Source organism: Uloborus diversus, chromosome 2, assembly GCF_026930045.1.
Source record: "Uloborus diversus isolate 005 chromosome 2, Udiv.v.3.1, whole genome shotgun sequence".
NCBI classification, from domain to species: domain Eukaryota; kingdom Metazoa; phylum Arthropoda; class Arachnida; order Araneae; family Uloboridae; genus Uloborus; species Uloborus diversus.
Genome location: NC_072732.1, coordinates 19,608,675 through 19,627,975, shown reverse-complemented (window position 1 = coordinate 19,627,975; position 19,301 = coordinate 19,608,675). Strand labels below are relative to the sequence as shown.

At 33.3% G+C, this 19,301-nt stretch overlaps 1 protein-coding gene across 1 annotated transcript; it reads left to right on the top strand.

Moving 5' to 3' along the window:
- The first annotated feature begins 503 nt into the window (after positions 1-503).
- On the top strand, positions 504-10,451 carry LOC129217767 (uncharacterized). Its single transcript, XM_054852111.1, has 4 exons — positions 504-544; positions 1,338-1,397; positions 9,081-9,425; positions 9,481-10,451. Exons 3-4 carry the CDS (start codon positions 9,121-9,123, stop codon positions 9,830-9,832), a joined length of 657 nt encoding a protein of 218 aa, XP_054708086.1. The 5' UTR covers positions 504-544; positions 1,338-1,397; positions 9,081-9,120; the 3' UTR covers positions 9,833-10,451.
- Positions 10,452-19,301: the final 8,850 nt, after the last annotated feature.

Genomic DNA, 19,301 nt, shown 5'->3' with positions numbered 1-19,301 from the left:
CAGTAGTTTTTATTTTCACACAAACACCGGCCGGTCCTAATTTTCTCTTTTTGTTTACAATTTCATTCCATTCGTGTTTACTGTGAGACGGTTAAAGTTTAGATTTCAGAATCTTACATTTCATTTTTAAATCTTTTTTTTTTTTTAATGAAAAACTTTATCTTTTGTCTTTTTCGTGAATTAATTGAATTAATTTTCGAAACTTGAAAAATGCCCTCTGTTTTAACTGTGCTGGAGGTCAAAAATTCATGATGATTTAAATCTTATTTTTGCTACTTTGTTCGATTGTTAAATATTGGTTATAAATTACTGTTAAAGTAAAAAGCTTGAAATGAAATTGTTTGAGAAAGTTTTTGAAAAGAAAAAATAACAAAAATGATCGATTCAAAATCGTTTTTTAAAATCAGTGCGCAATGGAAATAGGGCCATCTGTTGGATAGTAAGAAAACCTTTCGGTTTCCTCAGTCAGTATTGAAATCGGTTGTTCGAATACTACAACCATTAAAAAATCGGCCATGAATCTATTTCTGTGGATAAAATTGAGGTTTGTCAAGTTTTATTTTCTACGTTTATTTGTTTACAAGCGTCAGTTTCTAATACCGCTGGGCAATCAGCCCTTTATGCATCGTTTCAATTTGTTTTGAAATGCATGAAAAATATTTGATGATGCTTTTGTAACATTAACTGTTGTATGTGTTTTCCATAGACTCATTTTGACGTTCTAAGTAAAAGGTAAATTTAAAACAAATATTTGTCCGAATGTTTTTCTTAAGGCGTAGAATCTTTTCGCGCTAAAGTGAACGAAATGTATTTTCCATTCATATTATTAATGACACTCAGCATTTTATCAAATTTTATGATTCATCATTTTAAAGTAATTTTCGAACTTTTTTATCGAAGATTTTTTTTTAAATATGTCGCTCTTTTTCATGCTCACAGAAGTGATGAGATTCGATTTTCTACTTTTCAGGCTCCAGTATCAGCACTTTTATCTCGGTTTCATTCAATTCTCTGACTTTTCTTCTTCATTCTTCAACGTTTCCTCTTGGTTGTGTTCCGTTCCAACGCGTTGTCTTGATGTTTACTTTAACCTGATACTGTATTTAGGGCTAACTATGGAGGAACTTACAGAGATGACTGTTTGTAGCTCTTGATAAGTTTCATTCATTTAGATTTTTGCAAGCTCCAAAAATATTGCAATGCATATTAAATGCAAGTTTTAAGGGTGAATTTCTATTTCAAAAAGTTAGACTTTTATTGAGAAAAAAATATATGTGTTAATCTATGCAGGTTGTGTTCCTAAAGTTTTGTTTCATCATGCTGTTTTTTTCTTCCAGTTCTAGATTAGAAAGACACCATGGCTCCACATTTATAGATAATGAGACATAATAACAGTAGTAAGTATATATTAGTAAGTCAGCCTCTTCTCAGGGTACTTTAGCTTTTTAGTGAAGTGCATTTTCATGCTTTGTATTTCAGTGAATAGCTACATCATAATATACTATGTTTGAATATACATATAATACATGTTTTTCATTGGAATGTTTTTTTTACTCATTTTAAAATTGAAATGAAATATTCTAAAGTTTAAAACATCAAAAGAATACATTTTTTTGAGCAATCACGATTGCTTATTGTTCTCACTTGACAGTTTTGATGTGCTATCATTTTATTTTCCCCGCCAGCACCCTCTGCAGCATCACCGTCGACTAGCTCCTCATGATGCTGCTCCTATAGCGAAAGCCATCTCCAGGTTGCGTTCATATCCTACACACTTGCGCGTACATACACACAAGCACATACATACACACAAGCACATACATACACATACACACACACATACATACAGATACCTACACATACACACAACTACCCACATATTCATGCATGAACACAAACACATATGCCTGCACACACATACACATACCCCGCCCCCACGCACACAAACACTCATATATACAACTATCCATACACTGATGCCTGCACACAGACACAAGCACACATGCCTACACATACATACACATACCCCTACACATAAACACACATACCCCTCACCCACAAGCACACACGCCATCATACACACACACACACACTCGCGATTGCGAAAAACATAATTTGAATTACTGAATAAATGACTTCTAAAACATGTGGAATATGGCCTCAAAATTCTGAAAGGAGGGCCACTGTAAGAGGGCATATCTTCCCAATGCAAAGTTCTATTCTTGTGAAATAAAATGAGAAAAGCCCATTTTTTGAAGTTTTTAGCTTTTATTTTCGTGAAATAAATCAATCCCTCAAGTAAACTATCTTTTTGACAATAAATGCTTAATTTTTAACTCTGAAAAGTGATGAAGCAAGGCCTCTTTACATTTGGAAATGAGGGGGCAGTTGCCCCTTCGCACAAGCCACCAATGACTGGTATGATCCCTCCTTTTACTGCTTTCTTATACTTCACTTCTCCAAAAGTATCAAGAAAACACTTATAAAAGCTTAAAAATGAATAAAATTCCCTTATAAAAATTGGGTATTTTCTTTGCATCGTCTTTTTTACTCTTGTAAAAGCTTTTGGGCCATTTTGGTTTTCTCAATGTCAAAACTCATTTTGGCAAACATCTATTTTTTAAAATCCTCTTTCTCATTTTGAAAAGCCATCTTATCTATCAATGGTTTTGAAACTGAAACCGAGCATTGAAAAGTATCTCTTCTTTCTTCCCCATAATATGACAGGTAATATAGATAAATATGAATCAAAATTAATCTCATCAACGGGTATTGCATTTAAATTTACACTGTTGAAAATATCAAAACCTTTCAAACTGGAATAAGTAGAAGATAATTCAAAAGCCAAATTTATTTCTTGTTTGAAATCCTTCAAAAATTCCTTTACAAAATGTTCATTAAACTCACTAACAGCAGTTTCCTTGGGTTTTGATTTTCCTTGCATTTTCAAGCTCAGAGAGGTACTGTCTGTTGCAATATTCAACAATGTTTGGCTCTTTCCAAAATACTTTCCTTGCTCTAGATTACCGCAATATTCTTCCACTTCTTCAATTAATTGGTTGGTTTACTTTCACATGAAGTACACTGAAAGAAATGTCTGGAGGTTGAAGCCATAAATTTAAAACTTCTACTTTTCACAAAAAATCGGCTAAGAACAAAATGGTCAGAAGAATTTCGGAATCCAAGAGTTGTTCTCTCAAACCCTTGAGTTCAGGCTCCCTCGTTTCTACGAAGAGAGTATCTAAGACATCTATTAGTTGCTCAGCATACCGCTATGCTTTGGCATGCATGGCCATGAGACAACCAACGAGTAGTTGATACTTTTAAGATTTTGATTACTTCTACTTTATATACGTCTTGTTGAATTTCTTTGAAAACTTCAAATTTCTTTGAGCTATAGTGAAATAGTTTCCAAAGAGCACACAATTAGCAAAGCATCTATTGATTTCAGCTGACTGTATTACTTTAATCAGGGGTCGAAATAGTCCTATATTTCCTATATTTTCAAGAAAAGCATCAAAATCGTCCTATATTTCCTATATTTTTGAAAAATGTCTTATATTTCCTATATTCCCGTTTTTTGTTGTTGAACCAGCAGGATATTAATAGTACAAATTTTGGTGCATGGTGCACTAAAGGAAAATATGATTTTACCACTTTTTGCCATTTTTGCAACTGCTCAGTGCCCATAAGCAATAGAGGATTTTCGCAATTGAGGCAGCATGCTGAAACACTCAAGCATAAAGAAGACTGAAAAACGTCAAGAGGATCCTTCTCAAGCTCTGTTTGTTCTTAATACAAGTGTTAAAGGGTTCAGTTTAGATATAAAATCAAAGAACAGTGGAATTAGTACTTGGGTCATGAGTGAGGAAAAAAAAAAAAAAATTTTCTTTGTTTAAATTTTGTTTAATTATTTCGTCTATAAAGTACACTGTTTTTTTTTTTCAAAAATTATTCTTTCAACTACAGGAAAGTCATTTCAGATGTAAGGAATAATCTTATTTGAGGTTTTTTTAAAACAAAATCATTGATAAGAATAAATAAATGATATATGATATGTATTATTTCTTTTTTCATAGCAAAATTATTCATATAATGTGTCCTATATTTGTCCTATATTTTTTGCGAAAAATGTCCTATATGTGACGTCGGTCATTTCTACCCCTGCTTTAATAAATGAACAAAAACAAGAGGTAATTTATGGTTTCTGCAGTTTACATATATGCAATGAGGGGTAATCTGCCTGCTTGTTCTCCACTCGTCACCTTTGCCCCATCTAGAGTGATAAAGATGCAATTAGACAATTTTATATTTTTGGCGACAGTTATTCTTTTTAACTCACTTGTTATGGCTTCAGCTGTACAGCTTCTTAAATTTATCAGACCAAAATATTTTTCTTTAACCGAATCATCACCAGACAGTCTGTATCTTACTATTAATCCCAATTGTTCCCTTTGGGATTCGTCTGTGCATTCATCGGCCATTAAAGCAAAGAAATCTGCACTTGGCAGTTCTGTTAGTAGCTTTTGCTCTTAACAAACAGAAATAGAGTTCAAAATGTTTTGAACTGAAATGTGGGATAAATACGTGGCATTCTTACCACAAGTTAGCAAATGTTTTTTTATTTCATCGTCATCTAAGTTTTCCCCCAAAAATCTAACTAGAGATTCAAAATTCTCAGAAATGGCCCATTGCTTCTTGATCATAAAGTATAAAATTTGAATAAACCTACCAATCAATTTTCTGTTAAACTTTTTTTTTTTTTGCTTTATTTCCAATCTCTGCACTTTCACACATTTTTTTTTTTTTTGAGAATTCCTTCTTTTGCACTAGATTTTTGTATATTGACAGCCTCTCTGTGATTTTTACTGCACTTGTGTTTTTTTAACACTCTAGTAGGGTGACAGCTTTTCTTGATATCAACTCCAATATTTACCCAAGGTTTGTTCAAATCACTAACATTCCTGAAAGCAGGGTTCGTACACTCCTTCAAAACTTCTCCAATACTCCTTCATTCAGGAAATTTTTTGGAAGGGCCCTTCAAACTCCTTCATATTAGTTCTAACTCCTTCAAAACTCCTTCTTTTTTAGTTCATTGCTACATAATTTTCCACTTTGACAGTAACATAAAATACTTTGATCGACAACTTAACAATCGTCACAAGGGCAAAGGTATACAGATGATCTTGATGTAGTAATTTCGTATATTTATATTTTTCATAAAGATGTGATTTACAAGTTAATCACAGAAGTCATAAAAGTTTAAGGTGAAAATATTATTAGATGACTAAGACATTTCATAAGTGAAGTAAAACATGCTTAAATGGTGCTTGGCTATTTTTCCAAGTTTTATGATTATTGCTTTTCCCTCCAAACTCTCAGCAGCAAAAGCCAGTTTGTTTATTTTAAAAAAAAGATATTTGAAGATATATAAGTAGAAGTACTAAAAAAGTGATTCTGTTAAAAAAAACAATTGTTTAGTTAATCGCAGTTACGATATTGTAAAAAGGGTCATCCACATCCAGAAGTGATGTTAAAGCCTTGAGGGGGAGACGGGTTCATGAAATTGGGACAAGGGGAACAGAGAGGGTGACAAAAAGTGACATCACTTAGTTATTATAATAATGTGACATGTGACAAGAGTAGTAAGGTGAAGTGTGACACTTTGTGACAAAGGGGAAAGGAATCAAATATATTGAAAACACAAAGTAACATCACTTAAGGTTAGCCCATTATACTCCTTCAAAATCTCATTTAACTCCTCCAAAACTCCTTCATTTTATTTCTGAAATTGAGTATGAACCCTGGAAAGATGAACATATTTTGTATAAAACACCCTTAGCTGAATGACAGTAAAGCTATACACCTTTTCATAATTTGCAATGTACTTTTCATTTATTGCTTGCTTCTTATTTCCATTTGTACTCTCAAATACAATGCTTGAATTATTATTTGATGGCTCAATCTCAATATCATCATCAGTTGAAGTTGCTCTTGATTCACTTCCAATATTATCTGCCTCGAAAGTCGTTATACTTTCACGAACTGCCCTCACTGTCATTTGATGTACTATCTTTTACCGCATTTTCCGCGTCTCCGAAACGGGAACATTTGCTTCACTATCGTTTACCACATTTTCAGAGTCCTCCGAAACGGGAACATTTGCGTTACTGTTACAGCATGATGAAGTGGTGGTGGCGAATTTATCGGGGTTGTTACTTGCTGACTTGAAGAAATTCACAATATTTTGAAATCCAACTTTCGAAGAGCGAAATTTTTGACATAATACGCAGAATTTCGGGAGGTACCTCCTGTTGCAGGACGTCCTCGTTTCATATTTTAATTTCTTGAAGAATAATTTTCAACGAACAAGCGATCTCTCCAAACTGAGATTATTGCGGGTGCTATCTCCAGCGCTCCATTATCCGCTAAAAACATAACGAAAGATTTTGCAAAACACAAATTATAATTGAATAGAATAAAAATTTATTCTTTGATGCGCCGAAAAAAATGTCAATTTGGTCATAAATCAAAATTAAGGAAAACTAAGGAAAAAATTGCATTCATAAAAATTTTTGTCCAGTTTACAAATTTATCACTCAATGTCTCTTAATGAATGAAAATGTTTTGTGAATTTTTGTAGTTTAACAAAAATATATATTAATGTCTTTGAAAAAGTGCCAAACTGCACTCCTTGTGAAAAGTTCAAAAATTAGAGCGCAAAATAACACTTTTTTAGAGCATTGTCCAAAAATGTTTGATATTGTGTGAGACATTGTTGTTGAGCTACTAATTCAAAAAACCTTCTTTAGCCCGTGCAAATCTGCTCATTTTGTGGATGTTTTTAATGTGATAAAATCTAAAATGTTGCATTTTGAATTAAATACATGCAAGGATTGGAATTACCTGGACAGGGTTCATACTCTTTCACTGTTCTTTCGTTTAGGAAATCTTTTTGAAGGGGCCTTCAAACTCCTTTATCTAGGTTTTAACTCCTTCAAAAATCCTTCTTTTTTTATTTCAAGACTACATAATCTTCCTGTATTACAGTCATTTGAAATACTTCGATCTCTAACTGTTAACTTAGTCGTGAGGGGAGGGGGGGGGGGGAAGCTGCATCGCTCACAGTCGCAGTTGAGAGAAAGAAAAATAAGCACATTGAAAGCTAGCAAAATTGAAGCATACTATAATATTTAAACATATTTATTCTTGAACTAATGTTGGAAAAAAATTTACTTTGTCTCATTTTAATGCTCCCAAAAGTGTCCTCAGCTTTCCAGGCTGTTCTCTTCTCTACTTTTTGTGTGAAACTATTATCTTGCATGTTTCTTTTTTCGAGTTTTATGCTTATTGCTTCCCCTCACCACATTTTCAGTAGCAAAAGTTGGTTTGTCTAATTATTATTAAAAATGCATAAATAGTGCTCGATATAAAGTGATTGTGTTATAAAAATAATTATTTAGTAACTAGCAGTTTTGACATGATAAAAAGAGTCATCCACTGGTGATGCCATGCCTTGAGAGCAGGGCCAGATTTGGAAGTGTGGAGGCCCTGGGGCAACGAAGGAGTGGAGGCCCCTAATTAAGGTTCGAAAAGATCATAATAATTTTGAAAAATATCGGATACTTTGATATATCCGAATAAATTGATATATATGTGTATATATCCGATATTTTCGACCCGTGAAAGTTAGGATATTTTGTAAAAATTTTACTGTGGGGGCCTCTTTGTTGTGGAGGCCCCGGGGCAGTAGCCCCACCTGCCCTCCCCTAAATCCGTCCCTGCTTGAGAGGGAGACAGGTTCATGAAATTGTGACAAGGGGAAGAGAGGGGTGAAAAACTCATCACGCAGCTATTATAACAATATATTTGTAAAAATATGACATGTGACAAGGGGATGTGTAAGGCGTAGCATGACACTTTGTGAGAAGGGGGGAAGGGGGTCAAATATGTTGAAAAAAGAGTGTGTGACATTTAGGGACAGCCCAGAAGTACTCCTTCAAAATCGCTCTTTACTTCTTCAGAACTCCTCCAAATCTCCTTCATTTTATTTCTGAAATTGAGTACAAACCCTGCTTGGGGGCAGTCTTGCATAATATAGACGAATGCGCGAACGGCGTTCGCAGAAAATTTTTGGCTCTGCAGAAATTTATTTTTCACTACTAACGTTAATTTAAAAAAAAAAAAAAAGATTTTTTTTTTTAAACCCCACATTTTATTTCTGTTTCTTCTAAATCTTATGCAAAATTAATCTAAAAAATAATTATTTCTTCTTGAAATCGCGATTATAGTACGCTAATTACTTAAAAGACAAAGGAGTCAACAGTTGCAAATCAAGTCGAGACCGCTCCTACTATGACTGTATAGTTTTTTATTTTACACAGCCTGGATCGCGTAAGGGGAAAATTCAAGTACATAAAATAAACAACTTTACAGACTACGGAACGATCACTCCCGCTGTAAATTGAGTTCAAATGCGTTGGCGTAGAAAGAGGGGGGGGGGGAGCACTAATTTAAAACTTTTTTAACAGATAACATGCAGAAAATACAGTATTTATTTTTGCAGAAAAACTTAATTTCAAACAAATAAGTAGTTTTGTTGTTTTGTGTACAAAATCAAATATCTTCATAAAATTTTCAAGTAAAAAGCAGGTAGCTCATGTTTTATCAGATCTACATGAACTTTTTCACTGTAAAATGAAAGTAATAATAATGATCGTGTGATTGATATTGAGCAAAAAATAATAGTTTAAGCAGTTTTCTTCAGTTAGTGAAAAGTAAGCATAAACTATATGCTGTTTTAAAATAAATAAATAAATAAATAAAAATAAAGTTCCCTCCCCCCCCTTTTTATATTTTTGTATAAAAGTGTGAATAAGGCAAAATAGTTATTTGCAGAAAATTTTCCAGTTAAGATTTGTGTTCGCAGAAAGCTTTTCATTTTATCTAAGTCTGCTTGGGGGTGTAAAACGTTTATTTTATTGTGTAATTGTTAACAGCTATTTTCATTCAGATACAGTTTGTGATAGACATTGGATTTTTAAATTTTAGCAGTATAACTTTGTGGGTTTCCCCTACAGGTACTCGGAAGTTCGGAAGGGTAGTTTACCCTTCTAAGTAATGAATGCTCCCTATTATTACTTCACCTACAACAAAGAGCAGTCAACTATAGAGGGTGCCATGGAGCTGGACGCCGCACTGCACGAACTGGGCATGCTCAGTACCATCACCGACAGTCGCCTGGACTACCTGCGGAACAAAGTGAAGAAGAGGAATCGTTCCAGCAAGTCCCTGTGCGTGGTTCAGATGAACTCGGACTTTGTCACGGAGTTTTCCCTCTCGAAATCGTCTGCCGTTCCGAACGGCGAGAGCGAATCCGAAGAGGAGAATAACGGAACTTCCACGCCGGAAGACATCCGGATACAGTGTCCCGTTTTAGAGATGTTACCCGCCCACTTGGAAGCTCGATTTTAACACCAGGAGAAAGATCAAGAGGGCCATGACTCGGCACTACAAGTTCAAGCCGTACGATTTCCCGTGGAGGTCCAAGCTGGAAGACTCCTTGCGGAACATTCCTGCCGCCACGGCAGCTTCCGAAAGGGCCAGCCCCCCCACGGTGTCCCGCCAGGATAGTGGCAACAAGTCCAATCCCAGCAGCCCAGTCAAAAGCCAAAAATCTCTCACCAACTTAGGATGCTCAATCTTCCGCTCTCGTTCCCTGGACGATTTGGATATAAGCAAACTGGATTTGAAAGACGACTGCTGCCTGGAGGCCAGCAGGGTCGAAATAGACACGGTTTCGCAACGCATCGGTAAACTCCATGTCAGTTGAAGGAGTCTCGATTAGTTACGTTATATTTCCCATTCTTTGTATGGAAACAGAAGTTAGATTCTTTTTGTTGCGTGTTAATAATCTTTTTGCCACTGCTGAGTGCTTATTTGGGTGTTGAAAATGCAGCTTTTTAAAATGAAATAAATAGTGCCAAGTTTTATGCTCAATTTAATGCTAGTATGTTCAAAGTGAAAATGACTCTTATTAATAGTTATCATTATATATTGTTAGCTGCGTCATCATAGCCTGGGAGATCTTAGGAGTATTTTTGTGAATAATCCTTTTTTTACTGCACTGTTCTAGTGATCTGATTTATTTCTTTCCTTAATTTAATCCATATTATTCTATTTAAAAACACTGCATTCAATTCTGCTTTGTAGATAACATCTCAAGAAAGGTGTAGCTGTTGATTTTGCCATGGAAGAGGAGCACTATTTCTTCATTTTTTAAAAGTTTTGGAAAGTTTCCATAAATAGTGAAAACTTGGTGGGAAGCAAAATATCTTATGAATTATTAAAAGTGTTTACTAAGAAAGCAATCTTAAATTCATGTTAGTTACTTTTCATATTTGAAACACATATTCCAGAATAGAGCTAAATCTGAAGCATGCGAAAACTGACTGAGGATCTTAAAAAAAAATATGCAAAATGAATAAAAAAAAAAAACTCTATAACCTGTATGTAAAACAATAACTTTTGCCGACATCCATAAACCGGTTTTAAAACGCCGAAGAAGGACCTTGAGTATTTTTTCTTTTTAAGTAGAAGAATATTGTATCTATGCAGTGCCGGATCTTTGATTTTCCCTGGCCGGAGCAAAAGTAGAAACTTGAAACTGCCAACCTTACTATCTTCCTTCCTGTTTTTTTTAATAGCAAGTTTCAGCAAAAAAAAAAAAAAAAAAAAAACCCCTCCCATAAACATGGTGCATTTGCCACTTGATCTAAGGGCCTCAACTTGCTCCACCTAGATCTGGCACTAGCTATGCGAACATAAAACGTTTTAGTTCAAATGCACAAATATTTTTCATGTTAAAAAGTAAAATTATATTTTCGTATTAATTTTGGTCTTGTATTAATGTAAGGTACTTAAATTTGTTTTAAAAGTCCTGAATCTGATTTTTTTCTTGTGGAAAACAATGAGGCTTTGAATTAAACATTAAATCATATCTAATTTTTGTGGTGATAAAATAATATTTCTTATTGCAAATATGTGCTTTCTTCATCACTTGTATATGAAATTGTTAGATTAGTGACAAAAGGTCAGTTTGATGTGATGGAAGTAAGATTAATACAATAAAATTACCTTAAGGGCTTATACAACTTTCTCTGTTGATAAACCCATGTAATCATATACCATCAGGTATTAGTCATTTCTTGGCAAGTTTAACCTCAAATGCGAGTATATAATATAATAGTTTTGAGAAACGTGTGGAAATTTTACTTTTTGTGTGCATATTTGCTATTACAAAACTCCTCCTTTGTTGTATACATAACCAATGTATGTATGTATGGGTATTGTTCTATAGGTAACCATTCATTTTTCCAAAAACATACCTTTTTCAGAATCATATTAAAAAAATATGTGTTACCATTACCTATAACTTTCTAGATGGGTTAAACAGTTATTAAAATACAAATGCAAAACAATCTTTTGAAATCCTTGTGAATCTTATCTGTCCCCTTGCTATTATCAAAAAAAAAAAAAAAAATGTAGTCTTATATAATTGTATGTCTAATTTATGTAAATTGGACATAATTTTAATTTTTTTTCCTCTTGAAGAATTTTGGCATACAAATAGCAAAGAATGCTATAATACTGTACTTATTGCTGAGAAAGGCAATTGGAAAATAATATAGTGTGCAACTTTTAAGAAGTAATTTATCAAAATTACAACTATTTCATTAGATTATGTTACAAAATGGTCAGAGGTGAAACTTTCCAGGGGGCTACCCCAGAATTCTGCGTTTATGTACTTGATGAATCCTGGGATTCCGGTATGAAAAACTTCTGAACTCTTGTTCATGGGTATAATAATGGCAGTATTGATTGAAGATGCAGTTTAACTTTTTAAATAATGCAGCCTAAAATGCATTGCAAGAATTCGTTCTCATATTGTAGTTATGCAAATAAGTGCCTGGAATTTTTTCTCCCAATCAAGTTTCAAAAAAATAAATAAATAAATAAACCAATTTAAATGCATTATGGGTCATTCTTCTCTAGCAGCAATTAAAAAAATGTTTTTGAGGGTCAAGAAATGTATTGAGATTTTTTTTGTACTAAAGTTGTAGAATATGAATGATTCCCCTAATCAATTTTAGAACGGGGACGATTGCAACAGTTTTCTTATCCCGTTTCATCTATGCAACTCTGCTGTCTTAGTTCTACATTCATTAGCACTTTTCTGGGTTTTCGGCCCTCAGCTAATTTTGCCCCTAGTCCTCTTTTCAGGATTTTAGCACTCTCCTATGAGGCAGTCGGAAGCAAAGGGATGTAAGTGGTCGTTTTCAAGTTTTGAGTAAAACATGTTTCGGTCCTAGGTAGACTTTAATTGAAAAGTTTTTCTAAATCATGCTGTATAGCAGCATCTACCGGGGCTGCCAGTACTATCTCTTGCCCCACAACAGAGGAGGGGTTCACTTATCAGTTACACTGGTTATCCCCAAATTTTTAGTTTTGGCACTGAGATCCTTTTGCTTCTCACTGCCTCATATAGAACATTTTGATTTCTCAATTAGTTTATTTCAAATGGTATTCTGGCCATGGCACTGCATTTATTATGAAAATATCCTAAGATGGTAAAGAGAAGATGTGCTTCGTCTTTTGTTCTATTTATGTGTGTATCATAATCATTACTTTTTCTTTTACACTGGAAAATAATTTTCAGTGAAATCATTGACCATTGTAACAGCAGGTTTCATGATTGAAAATTCCCATCATTTACTTTTCCAGCAGTGGCATTTCTTTTTGTTTTATGTGGGGGTCAAAATGGTTTCCATTGTGTCGAGTGTTGTTCGTTTTCTTCAGCGGGATTAGAACTTTAGAGCATCAAAATAATCAGAATTACTTTTAATGTCTTTAGTTATGTTCAAATTTCTACCCTTCACTTTCAAAGTATGTGATCGGAGAAGCTTTCGAAGGATTGCGTCCCGCCACGACGGTTGTTGGAGAATTGCTCAAATGTGCTTGAATTCCTACTTGTTGAATAGTATGTGATGTGTTGGGAATTTCATCAAAATAACAAAGTGAGTGAAAACATTTAGCGTTTGATTTCCTGGACTGTTAAGTGTTCTTGCCGAGCATTTCAACCAAAGAAGAATCGCAAAGGAGACGAGCAGTCGTTGCACCGCCATTTCGGATTTGCTCGCATCTGTGGTATACTGAAATTAATAAGAAAATTGCTTGTGTACAAATGTTCCTTATATCTCAAGTGAGCAAATGCGTGTAATCAAATTGATAAGCTTTTTGAGATGGTGTTCATTTCTCTGTATCCTTTAAAAAATTCAATATGTTAATTGTGGGCTAAGTACGGCAACTGGGTAACTTGCTCAATTCATTGGCACGAATGACACATTTTTACGCATATCGTCGCCTCACAGCAACAATAAGATATCTAATCCCAGAAATAACACTAAAGTATCTTACTGTTGCTCTGAGGCAACGATATATCTGCACTTTATTCCTATAATTTTAAACTTTTATTTGTAATGTATTCAAATATAAGGAACCATAATGCTGACTGGGCCAGGTAATGGACAATATCTGCAGAAACAAGTTTTTTAAATATTTGAAGAAGCAAGTTTTGGTTTGAATACTTACAATAGGGAAATGTTGGAATTTTATTTTCTCGTACTTTTTTTTCAGCGGAAACCAAATAGGCAAGCTTGTACAATAAGGTGCAATAATGTACAATAGATGACAAAATGCAAAAGAATTAAAAATTTTCTATTTCTACCCTTTATTTGGCCATGGTAGTATGTATCGTGATACGAAGTATCACTTTTCAAAAAGTTTTCTTTTATATAATAATTTGTACACTCGTGCAAATCATTCTTTTTCAAGTACAAAATGCTTTTTGAGAAAGTTTATTCTTCATATTGTGTAACACAATGGCTCCTTATCCCCAAAGCTGAATACTTTACGATGTTTTGCAACTTGAAATCATTTGATCAAAATTGTTCTGCAAGTACTTCAAGCATAGTATGCAAAAAAGTGTGACATTTTCCACAAATTGGGTGCTAAAAATCAAAATCGTTTCATCAAGGAGTTTTTTATTAGTTGATACTGAAAATTATAAAATCAAAAAAACTTTAACAAGGTGTCAAAGCTAAACCGATTGAGATTCTCCAAAAATATTTATATGCTTTCTAAAAGGCACAGAAAGAGCAAAGTTACAAAATTTTATAAAAATCCGAACCTAAGCGTCAAACTACATTATTTTAGTTAATTTTACATGGCATGAACGAGCAATTAAAATGATTTCACTAAAAGAAATTACTGAAATAATAAATAAAATGAGTTGAGTTTGGGTTGCATATAATAAAACATTTCAAAACTTTTTAAATAATTGAAATATTTTCTGGATGCAATGGGATTGAAATCTCAAAAAGACATACAATTTCCAGCGATGGACGTGTTTCAATGTTGGCATGTTTCCAAAACATACGTGCATGGCGGAAATTGCAGTGGAGGAAGATCGATTGGGAAAGTCCTACAAAGGACTTATCGAATTCAACATCGCAAGCTTTCTGCCAAATTATCGTAATTTGCGAGAAATTTAGATTTTCTTCTAATTTTAAGAAGTCTGCAGAATTTCTGAAAAATTCTATCTTGAATTGGAAGATTTTTATAGAAAATCTGCAGTTTCTACGATTTTCTGCAACACAGTTTCTGCAGCTTTTCGCCACAACGGTTTCTGCAGAAACCTCAGTGAAATTTGCAGAAAATTTGTTAGTTTTCCTCTCACATTTGAACAGAATTGTTCTGCAGCTCAGCATCTGTTCTGCAACGAACGTTGCAAGTTTAGTAATATTCTGCTTTGGGTCTCCTTATATTTGAATGTATTGTAATTGAAAGCCAAAGTTGAAAATTCCGGGAATAAAGTGCTCCAGGGGTATAAAAATGTCACACCAGTGCAAATGGATTGAGCAAACTGCAAATTTGGCAAAGCAGAATGATTCCAAGTCTTTGTTCAAAAAAAAGACGTAGATACTTCTAATTACACAGGAGTTAGAAATGTTAGTTTAATAATGTTTAAATCAAGTATATTCACATTCTCCAAAAATCACAAAAAACGTTGATTTGTTGAGTTTGCCTCGAAGCAGTTTGAAATAAACTGAATTATAGTTAACCAGTTGTAATATTCAGCCTATGAATTGTTTTTTTCATTTGAGTAAAAGTAGGGGAGATACTGTACTTTCTTTTACTAAGCACTGAGCGGAGTTTTTATTTGAAACTTTTTTTTTTTGTACTAGTAGATTGTTACCTAATTTTTCTTAGTTTTAAAATCTATTAATTTAATGATGCAACTTTTTTTTTTGTGTGTTGTTTAAAAACCTGATTTATGTAATGAAAGATGTCATTTTTGAAGGGTACTTTTTGCTGAGTTTTGATGTTTTCATCATAGCATGCATTCTGCAGCGTAAAATTTCTTCTTATCATTGATGATAATGCATAAAAACTCGTTCACTTATCCATAGCCTTGGTTCAGTTTTTAGCACAAAAATGAGTACTTATCCTTTTTTTTCTTCAAGGTTATAGAACCTGTTTGTTGACACATCAATAGAGGGATGGTGGCTAGAATTTCAAAATTCATCTCAAATGGATATGAACAAAATATGCTTTTAACCCCTTGAGTATGTCGTCGAAAGAAGCGGACTCATAGGCGGATTTAGGACTCTAAATATGTCTCTCTCTCTCTTAGGAGAGTTTTTGCCTTTTGCTTTATATTCTTATTTGTTAAATTAATCGTCAATTATTATAAGTGTTGCAGCTTAATGTATAGCTTGTTTAGCCTATATTTTCGTTCATATACTTGCCCAAATGGTTTTCAGTCCAAAATAGTGAATTTAGACACATTTTCAGCACCCCAGTGACAGCTGTACTATTTGTATTTAATGTTCGTTTTTTTTCCTTTTCTTTTCTCCCATCAGAAAAGGACATTCGCTTTTCTCTTCATTTTCATTGAACTATTCAAAAAAAGAAAAAGTCATGATATTTTGTTTTAAGATTTTGGAAGATGTTTTGTTACTATATAAAGTCCTCCCAAAGCTGGGGGGCCTTGCCCCCTATGCCCCCCTATAAATCCACCCATGCCCTTCTGAACTATTCAAAAAAGAAAAAAAAATAATTTTTTTATTTTAATTTTTGGAAGATGTGTTGTTACTACATAAAGTCCTCCCAAAACTGGGGGGGGGGGGCATTGCCCCCTCTGCCCCCCCCCATAAATCCGCCTATGAGCGGACTGCTTCTTGCTACCAGGCTTTGCAGGAAAGCAAAGACAATTCAGGGAGACATTTAGATACAAAGCAAGATCCCTGGCGGAGTAAAGCATTGTATCTCTCCTTTGAAACATAAGAAAATTTTACCACGTAGCCATTACGCACGTAGCACAAACTACGTATCGTACATAGCCGTAATCAAGGGGTTAATATGGTAATGATTGTTTAAAGCCTATATATTTTAAACTTGTATAGTTATTTTCAATTCATAGTCCTTTTGGCAGATACACTAAAACTTGTTTAAAAATGTATGAACATCATATCATCGCCTCTGAGCAACGGTAAGACATTTAATCCAAGGAATAACAGTAAGACATCCTACTGTTGCTTTGAAGCAATGATATACATAGTGTTGGGTTTTGATTTTATGCAGGATGAATGTTTCTAAATCTTGAATCAATCCATTTTTTGATCAAAAGCTTGAAATCTTTCATTTTTTGAAACATATTTCTCTCCCTCTTTTTCTTTATTTGTTTCTCCTAGAATTTAGAAATTTTTCCTGTTGTCTGACCATAATTAATACATTTGTTGATGTCAAAACATGATTTTAGTGTATTTTTTCTGACACAAAACTTTGAGTTAACAAAAGTCAAAAATTTGGTTTGAAATATTGCTATTAATATTTAATACAATTTAAGTTTATACTTTTTATTAATACATTTGAGTTGTGTACGCAAAAATTGCGTTGATTATTTTCTCTGTTATGGATTAAGTATGCCATGGAAATTGATTGTTGTTTTCTTACAAATCATATAAAATTGTAAAACAAATATTATTCTTTATTTTACAGATTTTGTTAACCAAAGCAAAGAATCATATTAATGCCTTTAGTCTGCAAATAAATGGGAAACATTATGTAAAAACTTAAGCATATAGAACCTTCCTAAACTTAGGTTATCTTTATAATTCTTATTCTTGAAAATTGTTCAGTATGCATACAGTTGAATATATAATGTGATAAAATTAACTCTTCTAATTTCAAAGTCATTAATAAACGGCTAGTCATATGATGAAAATCATTTGAACCAACTTATTTTGAATGTGCAGTAAATGCAAGTGGCTGTTATTCTTCTGCTCGTTTAAAAGTAATTTATCCTGTTGGAAAGATAATTTGAGAAATAAAATAAAAGATTGTTCATGAATGACTTTTTGTTTCCCGAAATTGTAACTAAAACTCATACTTGAATTAAAATACTTTGCTACTCATACTGATTTAAAACACCTTAATTTTTTTAATGTCATGCTGTGAATATTGTTAATTTTATGAAGTTGAAAATGACATTTTAGCTCGACTTCTTCTGAATATAAAATGATTGTTATCGATAAAGAAAATTAAAAGGTGGGGGGTGGGGGGATTTTCATTTTTGGATTGAACTGTAAGAAGAAAAATATCTTGCTTCAAGATTCCTTTTAGATATTGAAATCGTTTGTGTTTTGCCACGTTTTCTGAAATCCCAACTGATTGTGGAGGTAGCAAAAATAGATAATCTTGAGCAGCTTAACCTGAAACTATACCAAAGTCGATATTCATCACAGTTGTTTCCGAGTCCCATGCAACCTGGGTCCAAAGGACACTGCATGAAAATTAATCAGCTCAGTTAATTCATCATTTCAATTAAATTTTTAAGAAAATGAAATTGTTTAACTTTGTTTCATTCTTAAAACTATTGCCACATTTTGCAATTTTTTCGTTTATTGAAAATTTGTGGTAGAATTTGCAGAGGGTAGAAATGCTCCTAGTGCCCTCCCCGTTGTGGGTGCCTTTGATGAGTAATCCCATTTTCTGTGATAATTTTCCAAGATGTAGGGTGGACCGGCCAGTGAATGAACATTTAAACGCATTTTCAAGCATTCATAAGAACATTAAAAATTGTTACCACTTGACAGTGTGGGAAATAGTATTTCCTTTTGAGGAGCAGTACTGCTCCTCAAATTCTGATATTGAGCAGCAGTTCTGTTAAATTTAAGAGCAGTTTTACGACATTTGCTAAATTAAATTTTTGACAAAAAACCAACAAGTTTTAAAAAGTGATTAAAAGTTAATATTTAATCTTAAAATTAAAACTGTTAACAACATTTAATCTTATCACTTAAAAAGCTTTGAACAATGGCTTCAGTTATAAACTTTTATCACTTATCTTTTACAAAATAGAAGAACTTGCGCAAATAGGTGGATCGACAAGTACAGGAATATATAGGGTATGAAAATTTCAAAAAAAAATAATATATATATATACATATATATATATTAAAATCATTTACACCCTGATAAAAAAAAATAGTAATTTAAAATTATTAAGTACACTTCATTGACATCTATTTAGTCATTCACATTTCAAAAGTACCGTAAAATGGTCCAACTATGGGCCACTTTTCGATGTTTTCAATAAATATTCTGTGTACATCTTTGATTTAGAAATTTGAAGACTTTAGCAATGGTAGCTGTACATCTCGTATTTAGAATGAAATGGTTAAAAAAAAAAAAAAAAATCTAAGTTGGAAAGAAGAGGAAGGGGAATTTTTTTCCTCGTGGCTCGTACTTATACCCCCTACGGGGTACAACTATGGGCCACCTCATTTTAATCTAGAAAACACATTGAAAACTTGATCTGGCCTATTGTTGTCTGAGACTACATGTTGTCCTCTGAGTGAAACTGTATAAAGAATTTTTTTAGTTCATCATTTACCTTTTTTAAAAAAATTTTTAAGACTTAATCATCATTTGTGGTCTTGAGTGATTCATAAAGTTCATCATGGTAAATGTAGGTAACGTTCTTTATTGTCTGCCTAGGTTTTGACATAGAAACATTTGAAAACTAGAAAAATCTCACCAACTAAAGGCTAGGTACCTCTTAGACTTAGGTCTCAAAAAATATGTAAGTGTGACGAATTTTAAACAAGACCAAGAATTTTTTTTTTGAAAATTAAAAATGCTAAATCACATTTTTTATTCCAAATCTCATCAAAATA